General features: G+C 45.4%; 1 protein-coding gene across 3 annotated transcripts in view; it reads right to left on the bottom strand.

The window, feature by feature from the left end:
- LOC149854818 (ankyrin repeat and fibronectin type-III domain-containing protein 1-like) overlaps nucleotides 1-18,827 on the bottom strand; it is a 596,514-nt gene that overhangs the window by 411,151 nt on the left and 166,536 nt on the right. Inside the window, exon 1 of one of the 3 annotated variants that reach the window (XM_090023525.1) lies at nucleotides 1,627-1,893. The exons of the other annotated variants lie outside the window; for them this stretch is intronic. Within the exon in view, the coding sequence (XP_089879651.1) occupies nucleotides 1,627-1,784 (158 nt within the window). The 5' untranslated portion in view covers nucleotides 1,785-1,893. Of the gene's footprint in view, nucleotides 1-1,626; nucleotides 1,894-18,827 lie in introns of those variants that run through there. 3 annotated transcript variants of the gene reach the window in all.

The raw sequence follows: 18,827 nt of genomic DNA, 5'->3' as shown, positions 1-18,827 counted from the left end.
TGGTGAATGGCTGGTGGCAACAGCAGCACATAAGGTCTTGTTGTCTCACCCCTGACATGCAAAGCAGAGAATTTAGGAAGAAAGTTGTAAGAGAAAGAATACAGACACCATGATCCAAAATAGCAAGATGAGTGAAAGCCCATCATCTCATCTGCATAGATACTTAAACACTGAGCAGAGGATCTGAGCGCTTGGGTCCCTTGCAAGGAAACTGTAAGAGATGCTATAAAACTATTTTATACCAAACCCGACACAAAGTTGATGAGAACTAGACAGATGTATGTGGGGAAAGATGAGAAACAAAAGTGCAAACACAGGAGAGTGCCCCACCCTCCATGCACAGCTTGTGTTTAGAGCTGGAAGCCCTCCAGTGATATTTTCTGCTGCACAAAGCTGGCATCCATCCCTAGCACCCTTCCAAAAGACAAATCCCACACACAGGTCAGAAGGTGAGTTTTGGGGAGAGATATTTGATCAGAATGTCACTGATGTTTTGCGCTCCCACCCAACAAAAAAGCATCCCTTTCAAGTTAATATAAAAGAAACATTAGTAGCAAAGGCAGCAAAGACCCATCAGAACTCACCAACAAACTGCTTGAACACTCATGGTAGAATAAACCACACATGTATCCACACAAAGCATTTTCCACATGCAACACAACCAAACATGTATATCATATCCCCCATGCACTGTTCGTTATACATCTGGGTTGCCTTGGCATCTCCAGGCACGATCCTAATAGCCCCCCACCCCCACTGAAGGCTGTATCGAGTCACGGAGCCCACCAGCAATTTTAAACCAGCATGACAACCCCTATATGCAAACACAGCTTCCTTTATTGATGTACAGTGTGATCACAAATGACCTGGGATGAAGTGAACTATATGCATGTCTGTGTCCTTCGTAGGGGGGAGGGGGGAGAGAGGAGGAGGGGTGGAAATCTCACCACCTTTATCCTGTCCCCAAAATGAATATGCAGCTCTTTGCACGAGCAAGCCTTGATGCCCATTAGGAACTATGCAAGGAGGTTAATGGCACTAGGTTCCCCTCAATCTCAGCAGATGTGGTATGTCTGCAAACAAGAGACTCCATTATCACTCCCACACATGCACTCTTTGAACTTAACCTGTTAAACAAGCCACTGCTCTTTGTACAAAACATACTTGGCTCCCAGTGCTCAGAGTTCTAGTTAAAAGGGTACCACAGCCATTTACATGTTACCTACAATAGCTTTAATATAATGTAGTTGAGAGAACAGGTGCAGTAGTCTGATACAAAAAAAGACAGACAAGGAGAAAAGAGCAAGTATGCATGCATGCAATTACAGAATGGATGTCTGAGTTGTGGTTACAACTACAACTCATTCCCAGCTGAGAACAGACACTGATGCTCAGCATCTGGTCCATGCTGACCCCAAAGACAGATGGAGTCATGTGTGCAGTAACAAAGACACGTAGCCACCATTTATGCCACCATGCCCCAGCCCTATCCTCAAGTCCCCATCACCGTAATGACAGAAGAAGAATGCCTCCCCCTCCTGCCTCCCCTGGGCACAATGACCCACAGACACAAGTGCACACACAGATGTGCTGGGAGGGAGCAGTGGATTTCTGTCCTTCCAGTACCTGCATTCATTGACACTACAGCAGTAGCTGCCACTGCGCCGGCCACTCCGCCGCTCTGAGCGGAACTCGGTCCTCGACTTCCTCAGGCTGAAGTACTCCGTGAGCTTCCCAAATGAAGACATGGCACCAGGGGCGTCCGAGCGGGTGCACGCGTACATCCGTGTGCGCTAATCCAGACGCAAGCTCACACATGCTAGAGCCTGTGTGCATTCACCACCACATGCATTTCACCAGTGAGGGGCGAGGCAGGGAAGGAGTGCTAAAAGTCAGAGAGAGAGAGAGAGAGAGAGAGAGCACAAGGCAGGAGGAGTTTAGTAAGGAATTACTTGTTGGACGGTCCACAATTTGTTGCATGCTGACATGTTTCAAATGGAAAAGGAAGAAATAAAGCTCAGTGCGTTAGTAATCAGTAAGAAAAATCCAAGGAGAGGGTGGGCTGCTGCTTTTTACTGCAGCTGCTGCAGAATTGAATTAGGGAGAAGGAAAGAAAAAAAAATCCCCTCTGGAAAGAATCCCTGGCAGTGACGGCATGTATTCACAGCTCCTGCTGCAAACAGCAACTCATCGCAGACACACTGCCACATTGGAAATATATTAACCTGGCCTCTAAGGATGCCCACAAGGTGTGGAAGGCATCCCAGGTCTCCATTTCATTTTCCCTTGGACAACAGGGATGTGAAGAGACACCATCAAACTTAGTGAAAGCTGATAATACACACACACTTAAAGGGAGCAATCTGTCTAGATATATTTCTGACGAGTCCACCATCAGGTTGTCTGGGCACTAAAATAAGCTCCTTGCAAGGTTATTCCTCTTGCAGCTACTCAGCTTATCAGTTTTTGCCTTCTCTGTTGCTTTCTGATGCAGAAGCCATCCCCCAAAGATAAAATCTCAATAAACTATTTTCTGGCTTGTCACCAACTGCCTGAGTGCGGGGAAAGGCTAATGCTCTTAAACCCAGTAAGAACGATATGTACAATAACTGAAGTCTGCACTCTGACCCTCCAACACCTTAAAAATGTCGGCAGCACGAAGCAGCAGCCACCGTCAGATACACGGAACTCCACAAATCAGAACAAAAATCTTACTCAAAATTCTTGCCCTACCCAGCTGCATTTCTGTAAGCATCTTTAGGGTCTCTCACTAGCTTTGCTGAGAGCGGAGAGACAGCTATGTGAGGACTTCAAAAACTCACTACAGCCCCACTGAGCAACGATGGATTAAGTCTGAAAATGCAGTGAGAGAAATGCATTTGGTTGAACAGAGAGAAAAATGCACATGCACAATCATACAAACATGCAAATAATACACTTAAGATATCCAAGGAAACGGTAGAAAAACAACACTAACTTAAGTAGCAAATCAGCAAGCTGCCTTTGTGTCCTTATGTTCCCTCCGTTGCAGATGCCATATTAAAAATAAAATGTTAACTGCTATTTTTCTGCCTACAGCCATCCACTGCAAACAGAACCTACTTTCAATGAAGGAGGAGCGTCCAACACTGCAAACCTGCTGTGCAAATTTCTGAATCCTGATTCATTCCTCCCTCCTTTTCACTGGGGTTCTCATTCATGGCTCTATCTGGATTAAATGCCTAAAACAGCAGGGTGTACAATACCAAAAAGAGAGGCTATCAGCTGCTCCCCAACTACAGCATAGCCACTGGGAGTGAGATGAACTAAGCTCTACCTGAGAACTGATGTACAGCCCCTTTCACACTCCCACATGCCAGTAGGCTATTTGCAATTGTTAAAAGCAACTGTCACGTTTGGGGTCATTCTTTTTGGGCTTTATTTATTTTTTTTAAACATCCCTGCTCCTTGCATCTCAGCTCCATGAACTGACATTATTCCAGCAGAATAAAATAAATGACTGAGTCTGCTTTCCTCTAAGCAAACCTGTGAACAAAGCAGTAATCACCAGTACACAATCTTCCCCGCCTGATCCACCATAGGCTGGGCTTGTTGAGAGATGCCTGAACATTATTACAGCAAGAACAGGAACGGGGAAGGTGGGGGGAAGAGGGAACAAGGAGAGAAAGGGGAAAGAGGAAGAAGAGGTGGGAAGGGAGAAATACATAAACAGACAGACAGACAATAGACCCAAATGACTCCAATGTGCATAAAGCACCTGCTGGCTCCTTTCAGCCAAGCAGCCTGGAAAGGTTTTGTTGTGGCGGTAAGCAGCGGCAGCAGCTACGGCAGCAGCGACAGCATCTCCTCTGCAGTCTCTGAATGAATCTGTCTCCTCTCATCCCCCGCCCCTTGGCATGCCTGGCAGCAGGCAGAAAAACTCCAGAACACCTTCTCACTCCCATGAATGTCTAATGAGAGGCGAGTGTGGGCTGGAGAACCTGTTTGCTTCACCCAGCTTATGTCTGGAGAACCTCTCCCACTACTGCCCGCCCCAACCAAGTCCCTGTCTGCCTGGATGGGGCAGGAATTCTTTTCAAGCACTTCACATGCTGAGAGATGGATTAAGACAGTCTGTTTGCTTGAGCTCGCTCACACTCTCTCTCTTACACACACACAGTAGCTTACTTTTTACCTCTTATCAGCTGCCAGATTACCATCTTCAATGAAATGCAACAGTTCAGGGGAGGGCCAAAAGAACAGAATCAAAGTGGAAAGGGGGATAAGGAGGCAAAAGAAAAAGCAGCTTAAGGGGAACAAAAAAAGAGAGAGAAACTGACACAGAAGGGGACAACTGTTTTCCCTGCACTAAACATGAAAGCCATAATGCCAGCTCTCTGTAGAGGCAGCCGGGGTTGCAGGAAGCTTGCATACCTCTGGAGGATTATGATAATGGTTACCTGGAGCAGAAGAAATGATGTGCTACTGGAGCTGCACAGAGGGCAAAGGGGGAGGGGTAGTAAAAAACTAAAACTAAAAACCATACAACTCAGCCAGGCTTGGGGAGCAACTAGAAAAAGAAAAAATAAACCAGACAGTAGGCCTGTGCGAAGCAGCTAGTATTTGCTTCGGATTCAGCCAATTCAGGGGAAAACAATTCGATTCGGCGATTTGAATCACTGTCCCGAATCAATTCGGCCGAATCTGATTTGGAGATTCAGCTGCTGCCAAATTGGCTGAATCTCCGAATCACCCAGGCCCCATCCCCTGCTTGCTCTTCCAACCCCACCTGCCCCAGCTCCCAGCTCTTTGAAAAAAAGCCCCGACTCACTGACTGCTGCCCAACTTGGGGGGCGATCCCCACTGCCTCCACTACCCCACACTGCATGGGGGGGCTGTACCACAAGCCCCCCCCAACCTCCATCTGCTCTCCTGGCCCCTCCCATGGCTGCCCCGCCCACCCAAGCTCCTGGCCCTTTAAAAAAAAAAAAAAGAAGCAGCAGCCCTGATTCACCAGCTCCTGCCAGGCAGGGAAGTCTATCTCCGCTGCCCCACGCTGCGTGGGAGGGCTCTGCCACAAACCCCCAGGAGCCCTGTGGATCCTGCAGCGCGGAGCTGTTAATATTTTTAAGGGCAGGGAGCTGAGGTGGGCAGGGCAGCCATGCGGGGGGCTGGGGGAGCGGGAGAAAGTAGTGGGACACTTGGGGGGGCTGGGGGCCTGGTGGGGGCCCCCCCATGTTCTCCTTACCCCCCCCCCCCACTTACCAGTCCAGGTCCAGCTCCCTGTTGCAGCAAGCAGGGACTGCCCAAATCGCTAAAGTTCCCTAAATCTTTTCCAAATCGATTCAGAGCATTTAAAAATCAATTCAGACCTTTTATTGGTCCCCTGATTCAATTTGGATTTGGAGATTGAGCCACCGAATCAGGCCAAACCTCCTCCGAATCAAATCAGCACCCAAAACTTCGCACAGCCCTACCAGACAGACTAGGTTAATTTAAGGTCCCCTCATAGTCCTCTGCTCCTGCTCACTGATGGAAGGGCAGACAGGCAATAAATAAAGCCTTCTCAACTGGCTGGCCCCTGCATCTGCAAGGCTAAATTGTTTCAGGGACTGGAGAGACATTTTGAAGGGTTAAGATATGTGGACAAAGAAAGAGACATCCCATGGGTAAACTCTAATTGGCCTGGTGACGGAAGCCTGCAAAGGAGGTTTTTCCAGCCAGAGCTTGCTCTTGGATCTCTGGGCAATGGGAGCCTGTTGCAAGGTAGGTGAAGCACTCCCCTAAATTGTCACACAACGCACCAGCACAGAGGGGCTTCAAACTCACCTTCCCCTCCAGCCCCAACAGCCTTGAGTTTGGAGAAGGGGGAGGAACATGTACAGAGCCCAAGGGATTTGAAAGTACCTAAAAGAAAGGGACAGAAAAAAGTGCCTCACTTCCGTGGCACCCAAACCCCAATCTAGCCAAGGTATGAGATGATAGAGCTCTGCTCACCAAGGGGGAGGCACATATCCCACCATGTAAATCAAATCTGGCCAGCTGTTACATTTTTACCGTGAATCTCAAAACATTTGATGCCTTCTTTCCTTCACCGCCACCCCGCCAAAAGCTCCATCTCTTAGATTCATGTTATTATGTGAGACTTTTGGCTTTCACTTAAATTAAAAGCTTCTAAGCCTCCTACTTGTGAAACAAACCTTAAAATTGTCACCCCCAAAAACGCCAGCACTGGAAATTAAATGAATGGAAGCCAAGATTTTTGTTTTGTTTTGTTTAAAGTTTCACAATTTTGTCAGGCCTGATGAACAATTTGGGAATGTTTTGAATTTAGTACCTTCAAAAATCAAATATCCTACATTTATCATGGGTTTTAAATGGAGAACTCCTTTTGGGGGGAAGGAGGATTCTGGATACCTGCTCACTTTTTCTGTCCTCTTCCATGCACGGACTTACAAAGAGAAAAAGAATACCTAACGGAGGCTGGGTTTTTGGTTGTAGTCGTGCTGGTCTAAGGACACAGGCAGGGATGGTTCTTTGAGGAGATGTAATAGCCTCCCTACCGGAGGGGCTCACACCCAAGTACCATGTACTGGGCACCTCTGCAACAAAACTAGAGGGAAAGTGGCTCTAGGCAGGCTCAGAAGCTAACAGATTGATACAGATTCTCCTGAGTGCTGAGGTGTAGCACAGGCCTCCTGAATGCCCATTAAGGGACTAAATGCAGAACTGCCTGCATACACATAAGGCTTTCTATTTGGCAGTGTTGCACTGTCCCCCTTTTCACTCAGTCCTCCGCTCTGGAACAGCACCCCCAAACATGCTGCCCCGCTAGAACCTGAACAGCCTCCACACTTCAAGGAAGCTGCTTCTAGCCCTGCTCTAAAGTATCTCCTTTTCCTTCCCTTAGAAACAGAAGACAACATAAACTGCTGCCACAGGGCGGGAAAAGGCTGTCACCACAGAAACAAATGAGGAAATGGGAAAGAGTAGCAGCCTGTTTTTACCCAACTGAGCAGCAATGGGACTTTCAAATTTTCTATACAGGCATACCTCGGAGATATTGCGGGTTCGGTTCCAGACCACCGCAATAAAGCGAATATCGCAATAAAGCGAGTCACACGAATTTTCTGGTTTCCCAGTGCATATAAAAGTTATGTTTACACTATACTGTAGTCTATTAAGTGTGCAGTAGCATTATGTCTAAAAAAAAATGTACATACCTTAATTAAAAAATACTTTATTGCTAAAAAATACTAACCAATGGAAAAATGGCGCCGATAGACTTGCTCGACGCAGGGTTGCCACAAACCTTCAATTTGTAAAAAACGCAATATCTGCGAAGCGCAATAAAGCGAAGCACAATAAAATGAGGTATGCCTGTACTCTACATCCAGAAAGACTAAGGGGAGTGCTAGAGATCCCATCAGGGGGAGTAACGTGAGATTTCTAACACCTTTGTAAATCCCTCTTTACTCCATCCCAACCACAGGCACTGAAAATCCCTCAGGCAGGGCTGGATTAACACACAGGCAAACTAGGCACATGCCTAGAGCCCTGAGTGAAGAAGGGGACCAGCTGTGCTTATTTTACATATTATAATTACTGAGTGAAAAAAATAGGGCCCACAAGTTTGTCTAGGGCCCACTAAAGGGTTAATCCAGCCCTGCCTTCAGGCACCATTTGCAGAGATCTGCACTATCCAACCATACCACATCCACCAATGTGAATAGATGAGCCTCTCAGGTTACCTGCCCTGATGCATCATTTGTCTTTGGCCCATGATTCTAGTTCTCCCTGCTCTCATTGTAATATGAAAGGCAGAATTATCCCAAAAGTGTGTTTGATCTTTGAAGTTTCTCATGTGAGTGCAATATGCTCTGCTTTGCTTATGAACTCTTGGGAGGTCATATGCAGGAACCCCTCTGCTTCAAACTTCTCTATTATCAGCAAACTGACAGATCTCTTGCTAAACCATGCAAGTGATTTTTTCAGATATCCCTCTAATTTCACATTCCAAATCTATTATTTAGAGCTAGGCACAAACTGACATAAGAGTTAGCTTTGTGTTTGTAACTGTGTATTTACAGTAAAATGAAATACTTTCTTTTTCAGTAGCAGCAGTTATTAGTTAAAACTGCAGCATATTTTTGAGACATATTGTACACAGTGGCAATATATGAAATACTGATGTACAAACTTATTCAGTACCTCAGCTCTCCATGTCAAACAAGGTACAAACTGCATTCACCCACATAGAATACAAACACTTAAAAAAAAAAAAAGCCACTTTTAAACATGCTAAAAGAACTCTCTTTTTTCATTTGGGATGCTTTTGCAAAAAAAGCATAATGTTCTAGGCACTGAATTTTGCCCTGTTTGTTGCTGTGCATATTCTAATCAGAGCAAAAAAAAAAATGAACACACTAATAAAGAATATCTATTTTTAATATACGTTTTTGCCAAAAAATACAAGATGACAACATACATGAAAAAGAATATGATTTCCAAAATATAAATTATGACAGGTTTCTCTAGACAGAAATCTTAAAAACCAACTCAAGCTAACCTGTATCATATCAGCACATCTGAGTGGCACACATTCCTTTTGTTTGGATAATTATACTGCAAAGGTCACCATTAATGTTTGGCATGACACAACAGTAAGAGTTGGATGAAACTGGAACAGACATGGCTTTCCAGGGTCTGAGGGGAAGCTGACATGAATGGAATGTGGAGCCAGATATCCCTCGCACTATACATGGCACATATATAACAAAGACTTCAAGAGGCTTTTCTCTTAACTTCTTCTCTTCTGTGAAGGTTTGGGCAAGTAAGGTAGGTCCTGGTGCACAAGGCATCAGTAAGCAGAGCTTGTATTAATTTTGTTCTATTCTTATCAAGCATGGCTGTGCCAAAAGGCAAGGAGTTCAAAGCCTACAAGAATAAGGAGAAACCTGATCTTCTTCAAACAGGAAAACCCTGTTCTACAGTAATTGGCCCATCAGAAGGAAGTCAAGTCCCAGCTCTAATCAGTATCTGGATTCCTGCTAGAGAACTGTGGGATTTTTAGTCTAGATGGTACTAAGTTGTGATGCCACCTGAGAGCAAGGCCTGCTGGAGAAGGGAATATCACGAAGACAAGTCACTTTTCCCATGCAGGAGACAGCTGGACCCTACAGAGAAGGTGGTTTTGGAGGTTGCTAAGATCCACTACCTGGTTTCTACTGGAGAAGAAGTTTGCAAAGAAATCTTTAAAAGGCTGACTGGCCAGCTTCGGAGCAGACTGGGATGAAGGTGTTCAGCAAGAAATCTAGAGCTGTGAGATAATCCAACATGGAATACCCCAGGAATGGCAAATGGAGAAGAAGGAGGACAATTATGCCTTTCATAGATTTCATAGCTTTCTAGGGTCAGAAGGGACCTATTAGATCATCAAGTCCAACCCCTTGCTCTGGGCAGGAAAGAGCGCTGGGGTCAAGTATGACCAGCCAGGTGTTCGTCTAATCTCCGCTTGAACACCTCCAAGGTAGGGGAAAGCACCACCTCCCCTGAATGACCATTCCATATTTTGGCAACCCTCACCATAAAGAATTTCTTCCCAATGTCCAATCTAAATCTACTCTCCTTCAGTTTATGGTCGTTGTTTCTAGGAACCCCAAGGGGCACCCTGGTAAACAGACTATCTCCTATTCCCTGCTGACCCGCCCCCCTGATGAGTTTGTAGACAGCCACAAATTATTACCTCATCACATTGGTGACTCGTTCATTTCTGCATCGACTATGATGCCGAGATCCCTTTCCACTGCTGTGCTACTTACAGTGGTACTTCCCAGACTATATAGATGTATTGGCGATTCCTTCTCCCCAGGTGCAGCACTTTGCATTTATGTTTGTTAAACTGCATCCTATTTTGATCTACCCACTTCCCCAGTCTATCCAAATCCACCTGATTTTGCTCCCTACCCTCTAGCGTGTTTACTGTACCCCACAGTTTGGTGTCACTTGTGAATTTGGACAGGGTGCTTTCTACACCTTTATCACCAGTGATTTGGATGAAGGTATTGAACAGGACTGGTCCAAGTATAGAGCCCTGGGGGACACTGCTGCCCATCTCTCTCCAGGTAAAAACCAACCCATCTACCACCACACTCTGGGTTTATCCCATAAGCCAGTTTTTCACCCACCTGACTGTGAAATAATCCATGCCACAGCTACTTGGTTTTCTTGTAAGAATTGGGTGCAACACTGTGTCAAAAACCTTTTTAAAATCCAAGTAAATCCTATCTACCTCTATTCCTGCATTTAAGCTCTTTGTGACCTGGTCATAAAAACAGACCAGGTTAGTCATGCAGGATCTGCCTGCTATAAACCCATGCTGGTGGCCCCTTAACATTGTTTTAACCCATGGCCCTGCACAAATTTGATCCTGTATCATAGAATCATAAAAGTCGGGTCGGAAGGGACCTTGTAGATCATCAAGCCCGACCCCCCCGCCTGGGCAGGAGAAAAAAAACTGGACTCAAATGAGTCCAGCCAGGTAGGCATCAAGCCTCTTCTTAAAGATCCCCAGGGTAGGAGCCAGCACCACTTCCCTTGGAAGTTGTAAAAAAAATACTTCTGAAAAGTGTTCAAAATATACAGTAAGTAAACTGCATTCTACAATAAAAGGCAGAAAATGAAAACACAGGCTGAAGCTGGAGACATCTAAGAACACCAGGTGAATATAAAACCTTCAATCACTTGTGGATGTCCTTGGTGCCAGCAGCATTTGGGATGATTACAAAGAGATTATGAGGAGAAATTAGAATATGAACTGCCCTACCATATTGCATCTCTACAAAAACACTTATAACAGCAGAGCCATTTCAGACCTTCTAGAAGCCTCCTTTCAAAACAGTTTAATTAGGATCCATGGCCACAAAACTAATGTTTTGGCATGTGATTTTTCTTTCACTAATCCACTCTTATCTCCACTAGGGAGAACTGGCAGTATTTCCAGAAATGGTGTGTGTATGTATGATGGAAGCTATGGAATTACAAAGAGATGCTCTAATATCACCACTTCATCACATCACATTACCTTTTGGACCATAGATTTTATGGCCACTTATGCTCAGTCTTCCCAAAAAAAAAGAGGTGAGGCTACCTGGCCTGTAATTACCCGGGTCTCCCTTTCTCCCCTTCTTGAAAAATAGGGACCACATTAGCCCTTTTCTCAACCTCTAGGACCTGTCCTGAGCACCACAAGTGCTCAGACAGTTGCGCCAGTGGTTTTACTATGACACTGGCCAATTCTTTTAGTACTCTTCAGTGAAGATCATCGGGGCCTGCTGACTTAAATATGTTCAACCCTTCCAAGCACCCCTTCACTAGGTCGGTGCTGACCATTGGTGAATTAGCATCTCGCTCACGCCAGACTAAAATCTCACTGGGAGGTGTGTTTGTATCCGTGTCCAGGAACACAGATGCAAACCATACTGAGGTCCCATTTGATCAACAGGCAAAAGTTGTACAAATCTATTCAGCACTAGTGAGGCCTCACCCAAAGTAATGTCTCCAGTTTTGGACCACATACTTCAAGAAGCATATATGGATAGACCGGAAAACATTCAGCAGAATGCAACAAAAATCAAGGGTCTGAGAAGCATAAGAAAGAATTAGGTTTATTTAGTCAGGAGAAGAGAAGACTGATAGGGGTTTGGATAGCAGTCTTCAAATACCTGAAAGGTGATTATAGAGAAGATGGAGGTAGGCTTTCCTCTATGGCCATAGGGGACAGGACTAGGAACAATGACCTCAAGCTGCAGCAGAGGAAATTCAGATTGGAAATTAGGAGGAACTTTCTAACTTTGAGGCTGGTCACACTTTGGAACAAACTACCTGAGAAATTGTGGAATTTCCATCCTCAGAAACTTTCAAGGGCAGGTTAGACAGACACTGGGCTGGGATTGTTAATCAAAGACAATCCTGCCTTGAGAGCAGTAGGCTAGACTAGATGACCTCATGAGGTTCCCTGCAGCCCTACTTTCCTATAAACCTGTAACCTGTGATCCAGGGTACCTGAGGGAAAAACTTCACAGTCAGGGTGTCCAGATTGTGGAATAAGCTCCCTCCAGAGGTGGTGCAAGCACCTACTTGCATCACTGGCCCCTTACAGTCTATGAATATATGACCTGATGAGGCAACTGCAGTCCAAGAAGCAGAAAAAGATTACATGGACCTTGGCACCAAAGAGAAAAGACAATTTCATTTTCTGGACAGAGTTTGTGTACCTCATAGGCAAGAACTTTTGGTTTAGCCTCACGGAGAAACAGTCAGAGGGAACCTCTGCCCAGAAAAACAGCTAGCTTTCAAAGCTGTGTGGGTGATGGTTCTCAAACAAGCTATGTTATCCCACCCCCAACACTGATAATGTCAGAAGTATACTCTTTAAAAAAGTTTTCTGGGAACTGACATGATCTAGTCAAGAGGAATTTGGAAACATCCCATTCCTGGTGTGCAGTTATAAATAATAGATGCTTAGGGTAACTAAACCTAGACCCGTGATTCTCAACCAGGGTGCCATGGCATACTGGAGTGCCATGACATCTTTTTAAGATAATATTGGCACTGTTAGATATGCAAAACACCTGCTAGGCACAATGGTTTCAGATAGGAATCCACGCTGTCAAAAATATTCTAACCTGTTGTGGTCTTGATGAGTTCTTTGCAACAGAAGAATTGCTCTATTATTTTTTCATAGTAAAAAAAAAAACAAGTGAAAGCTAAGAGGTGACACCTTCTGAGATGTGCCTTGAGTCTAATGAGGTTGAGAACCACTGACATAGACAGTTATATACTAGAACCACTGACTAACACAGTTATATACCATCTCCAGGGACCTAGCAGACCTCCTGTGGCTAAAAAGGAAAGCCTACAAAGGATGGAGGATGGGATTCACCTCCAAGGATTATTCTGCGCTGGTCCGGTCCTGCAGGGAGCAAACCAGGAAAGCCAAGGCTGCAACTGAACTCCAACTAGCTTCAAGCATCAAGGACAACAAAAAGTCCTTTTTCAGATATGTGGGGAGCTGGAGGAAAAGCAAGGGCAACGTTGGACCCCTGCTAAACCAGATGGGGCAACTGACAACTGACGCCCAGGAAAAAGCCAACCTATTAAATAGGTACTTTGCATCAGTCTTTCATCAGTCCCATGGGACGCCCATGCCTGCTATGGGACAGGGAGATCCGGGTGATGGGGATCCCCTACCCTCCATAAATGCTGACCTCGTGAAGGAACATCTTGAGAAGCTGGATACCTTCAAGTCAGCCGGCCCTGACAGTCTGCACCCCAGGGTACTCAAGGAGCTGGCGAGTGTCATAGCCCAGCCCCGGCACGGATCTTTGAAAACTCCTGGCGCTCTGGTGTAGTGCCCGAAGACTGGAAGAAGGCCAATGTGGTGCCGATCTTCAAGAAAGGGAGGAGAGTGCATCCAGCTAACTACAGGCCCATTAGCCTGACTTCTATCCTGGGGAAGATCTTAGAAAAGTTTATTAAGGAGGCCATCCTTGAGGGACTGGCCCAGGCTAACATTCTAAGGGACAGCCAGCATGGGTTTGTTGCGGGTAGGTCTTGTTTGACCAATCTCATTTCCTTCTATGACCAGGTGACCTATCACCTGGATCAGGGAGAAGAGATTGATGTCATATATCTTGACTTCAAAAAAGCTTTTGATCTGGTATCCCATGATCACCTCTTGGCCAAACTGGCCAGTTGTGGCCTTGGCTCCACCACGATCCGCTGGCTGGGAAATTGGCTTCATGGTCGGACCCAGAGGGTTGTGATTAATGGCAGTCACTCATCGTGGTGCCCTGTGACCAGTGGGGTCCCTCAAGGCTCTGTCCTGGGACCCATACTGTTCAACATCTTCATTAACGATGTGGACATTGGAGTCAGGAGTGGACTGGCCAAGTTCGTCGATGACACCAAACTTTGGGGCAAAGCATCCACGCCAGAAGATAGGCGGGTGATCCAGGCTGACCTGGACAAGCTCAGCAAATGGGCAGACGAGAACCTCATGGTGTTTAACACCAAAAAATGCAAGGTTCTCCACCTTGAGAGGAAAAACCTGCAGCACCCTTATAGGCTCGGCAGTGCTACGTTGGTTAGCACTACAGAAGAAAGAGACTTGGGGGTCATCATTGACCACAAGATGAACATGAGCCTGCAATGCGATGCTGCGGCTAATAAAGTGACCAAAACGCTGGCTTGCATCCATAGATGCTTCTCAAGCAAATCCCAGGACGTCATTCTCCCCTTGTACTCAGCCTTGGTGAGGCCGCAGCTGGAGTACTGCGTCCAGTTTTGGGCTCCACAATTCAAAAAGGATGTGGAGAAGCTTGAGAGAGTCCAGAGGAGAGCCACGCACATCATCAGAGGTCAGGAAAACAGATTTTACGATGATAGGCTGAGAGACATGGGACTCTTTAGCCTGGAAAAGCGCAAGCTCAGGGGTGATCTGATGGCCACCTATAAGTTTATCAAGGGTGACCACCAGGATCTGGGGGAACGTTTGTTCACCAGAGCGCTCCAAGGGATGACGAGGTCGAACGGTCACAAACTCCTGCAAGACCGTTTTAGGCTGGACATAAGGAAGAATTTCTTTACTGTCCGAGCCCCCAAGGTCTGGAACAGTCTGCCAGCGGAGGTGGTTCAAGCACCTACACTGAACACCTTCAAGAGTAAATTGGATGCTTATCTTGCTGGGATCCTATGACCCCAGCTGACTTCCTGCCCTTTGGGCAGGGGGCTGGACTCGATGATCTCCCGAGGTCCCTTCCAGCCCTGATCTCTATGAAATCTATGAAATCTTAAAATACATTCAGTGCTTGAGGAAAAGATTATGAGCATAATTCACCATAGTATTAATTCAGTCTTATTGGTGTATTATAAATGTATAAATAGAAAGAGTTTCAGGAGAGGTCAAAAACAGGGACTGGTTATGCAGTCAGACAACATGCACTAAGAGAAACTGCCCCCAAAAATGCAATTAATTTATATAACCATGCAGAGAGGCAACTAGAGATACAAAATGTCTGAAGGTCTGATCCTGAAAATACTTATATGAGTACCCACACTGAAGTAAGCAGAAACATGCACATACTTAGAGATAAGCACTATCAAAAGTTTTGGCTGGAGTGGGACCCACAATGGGGAAAAACTCAGACTGTATGTCTCACCATAGCAATCTGTGACTTATGAACACTTGTCATTTGTAGCAGGAATAGGGAGGCAGGAGTCCATCTCAAAGCAGAATCAAGGAAGGAAGAGGAAGTGGGAAACTAAAATTTCCTGAAAGTTGGGGACATGCGGTCTGTAAACAGAGGAGGGCAGAAGAGAATGGAAGAACACTGGTTATGGAAAAAGAAGATGTAACAATGTGGATGGAACAAAGAGAAAGAAGATGGAAGGAGCCAGCAGCAGCAGAAAAGGAGACTAAAAACAGGGAAGGCCACACAGAAAGGAAAGAAGAAGAGGAAGTGTACACAAAAGAAAACATCTTGGAAATTATTAGAAACACATCTGTATCAGTCAAAAAGCATGGGGGTAAAGGGAGCCTGTCCTTGGGGAGTGCTGGAGCCCAAAAATCCATACCTTTGGGAAAAATGAAGACAAAGCTGTGAGACATACTCAAGTATGTATGATTATCTTGTCATCACACTGCCTGCGATAGTAGGAATAAAAGCCTTACTGCTATTGCCTTTCAAGAGCATGCTTTCTGTAATCCTAGTAATGGAGTGTTGCTCATTTTCATTTAAAAAGTAGTGAGTTTCCAGTTCCCAGAGCTGCAGAGAGAAGCTTGCGACGGTGAATCCCAAAAGGCTCTCACTGAAAAGCCTTCACGTGAAAGGGACAGAGGTTGATTTTTTTTTTTAATTCTCACTCCCACAACACTAGAAAAACCCAACCCGTGACTGCTGAGATTGGCAGCACTGCATCTTGCAACCCACATGCCAAAAAGTTATTTACCCCCAACTTGTATTTTTACTTCAGCCATCTGTCAGGTCCACAATACAATACATTATCCAACCCTTGTTGTCTAATCAGGCAAAACACAAAGGCATGAACCTCTCTCCTATTTCTGCATTTCTGTTGCTACTCTGAGATCCTCCAGGCACGGCTTGGAAGCACAGACATGGCCAAAACCACACATGCGTCTTTTATAGTGAATGATTTCTTTTTTTAACTAATAGAAAGTTCATCCTGAGTTTTGAGCCATCTCTCGGTTTCACCTGAGCTGGTTCAGCCAGCTCTACATCCTATAAAAGAAGGTGCTCCCAGTTCATGTTGATTTTAACGTTCACACCAGTCACATTCTTACATGGATTAACAGACTCAGGACCAAAAACAGAATCAAATTTAATCCAACAGAAAGGATGAGGCACATACATAAACTCTAAATAGTACTACTATTACTTCAGTTTCCAACTGTTTTACAAAAATGCAACAACAGACTTTAAACAGACTCAAAATATTGCTGCCTTAAATTTATGCTGCAAGCTGTCAGTACTTGACACAAATTAAAATCTACAACATGCTTGACAAATGAGACTACTGGATATTGCAACCACTCTACAGTAGACCTAGCTCGATCCCTGAAGCAGCCCACTCCCCAGTAGCTAAATAGAAAACCTGGGCTTTACAGCCACCTTTCAAGCCTGGGGGCTTCCTTGGCTGAGTGTCTCTATCAACCTCAGGGAGGTCTCTCAAGATACAAGGAACCATGTAGGACTTAACTGGTCAAAGTAAATTCCACCCAGAAATGTATCTGAATCCAGCACAGACAATAATGTGTGCAACAATTTCAGAGCATCTCAAGATGTAGTCTGAGACAAAAAGCCTATTGAGGACCTCTTCTCAGTGACAAAGACCTGGAATTAGTAATTATTATAGTAGCATCCAGAGCCACTATTACCACCCAGTTTGTACACCTGCCTCAAAAAGCTTACAATTTTTAAAAAAGCAGCAAGGGTCAGTTCTCTAAGGAAGGTGATCCTCTCACCAGATGTAGTGGAAGGAGGTATTGCTGGCTACAACAGAGCATCCAAAACCAGCATAGGATGGAATTCCAGACCCAGCACAAGTGGTAATTCCATTTCCTCACTGTACTGGGCATCATCTTTGCCAACTCTTCCAGTGGCTCCACTCATCGCACCAGTATTCTCTCCATCTCACCTAGGGGAGCTGCAGCCCCCATCTCACCCACCATTGGGGTGTCCATTTCATCAGGCCATATTTAAATATAAGACTCCCTGCTTTTTCTCCCAATACCCGTTTGCTAGATAGCTCCATTTCTACCTACTGCTAGAAGGAAATAATCTGACATTATCCTGATGGAACTGCAGTACTGCATCACTTATTCTAGTGCAGGGGTGGTTACCTGCCATATGTGTGCCACAAGTGGCACAGGCAACCTCTGTGTGTGGCATGTGACAGACCAAGACGGGCAATACAGCAGCAGACAGGGCAGAGAGCAGAACACAGTGCAGCAGATCAGGCAGGAGGCAGAAAGCTGAGCAGCTGACTGGGCAGGGGAAGGGAACTGGAGTGGCACTTAAGGATGTTGTGGGGCTAATTTGTGAAACTCCCAAAATTGCTGGTTCCCACTCTTCTTGGGCCAGGTTAGGGAGCACTCTCTCTGAGTGAGTGCTGAATCCATAATATAGGAGATGCAAGCACAGCCTTCAACTGAACACAAGTATTTGAAGATCTCTTGCCTTTCTTCTAAAAGATGGGGCACTATCTTGGCCTGCCACTTGCTTGTGAATCCGAGAAGTTACACACACTTTCCCCGTGCTCATCTTACAATGCAAATGCATTTTCCTTCATTTCTTTTTCTGAACTGGCGTAACATTGCTGCGTACTATGGAACAGTTGTTTCACCTCAGAGCTGGCTGTCTGCCAGAGTTAAGTGTACAGATTGTGGATTCTTTATTTTAAAATATTGTGCCTATACAGTTATCAGATGGAGCACTCTGAAACCATTAAGGATGACAGGCAGTATATACATATGTAACATCTCCATACACAAGAGCTTTATGAAGTCAATGCAAACCAATTAAACTGGCCTTTCAGGAGGCTATTGTCCTGTTTACCACTGTATGTGTACAGTTGGGTTCAATTTTTCCCAACTCTGATGCAGACAAACTATAAATGCTGTGGAAGCAGTGTGCTCAGTCCTGAGGTAGGGGGTACAGTTCTGGGTGTCACAGAAAGGAGTACACCACAACCTTTTGCAGCTGGCGAGGATGAGAATGAACAGAGGATCTTGGAGACATTAATTGTTGGGAGGGGAAATTAATTATTCTCCATTTTTAATTTCAAGGACTAAACTCACTGAAAAAATCACGGTAAGCATTCCACTGAAGAAAACTACTGCTGAGCAAAGAAGGGCTGGGTCATCAGACCTGGAGCTCTTCTTTTGCTGGGTTTCTGGAGCCCTGCCACCATAGCATGTTGTGCTGCTGGCATCTCTCTCCCTTCTGTGCATCAAGAGAGGCACTGTGGACATGAATGTGGCCTTCATAACCTTCATCACCTCCGCCATGTGCTAGCAGCTGCCGGCAAAATGCTTTGTGATGGCTCAGGTGCCTGGAGCTGACAGTGCTAAAACAATACGCTCTCTTCTTAATGCGAAGTCGGGCTGCACAAGGCTCTCGCCTGAGTTCTAAGCACTGCAGTCTACACCACCTTGGAAACACTCCATAACTCAATATGAGGGGCAAGGCAGTACCTGAAAGTTTCTACCTGTACCACAACCCAACAAAAAAATGCTCTTTGCTGCAATGCCTTTACATTGTAATGAG

This window comes from Crocodylus siamensis, chromosome 12 (genome assembly GCF_052110815.1).
Source record: "Crocodylus siamensis isolate JL-2025a chromosome 12, ASM5211081v1, whole genome shotgun sequence".
Taxonomy (NCBI): Eukaryota; Metazoa; Chordata; order Crocodylia; family Crocodylidae; genus Crocodylus; species Crocodylus siamensis.
The sequence above is the reverse complement of the archived record's forward strand: the minus strand, read 5'-3'. Positions and strand labels throughout refer to the sequence as shown.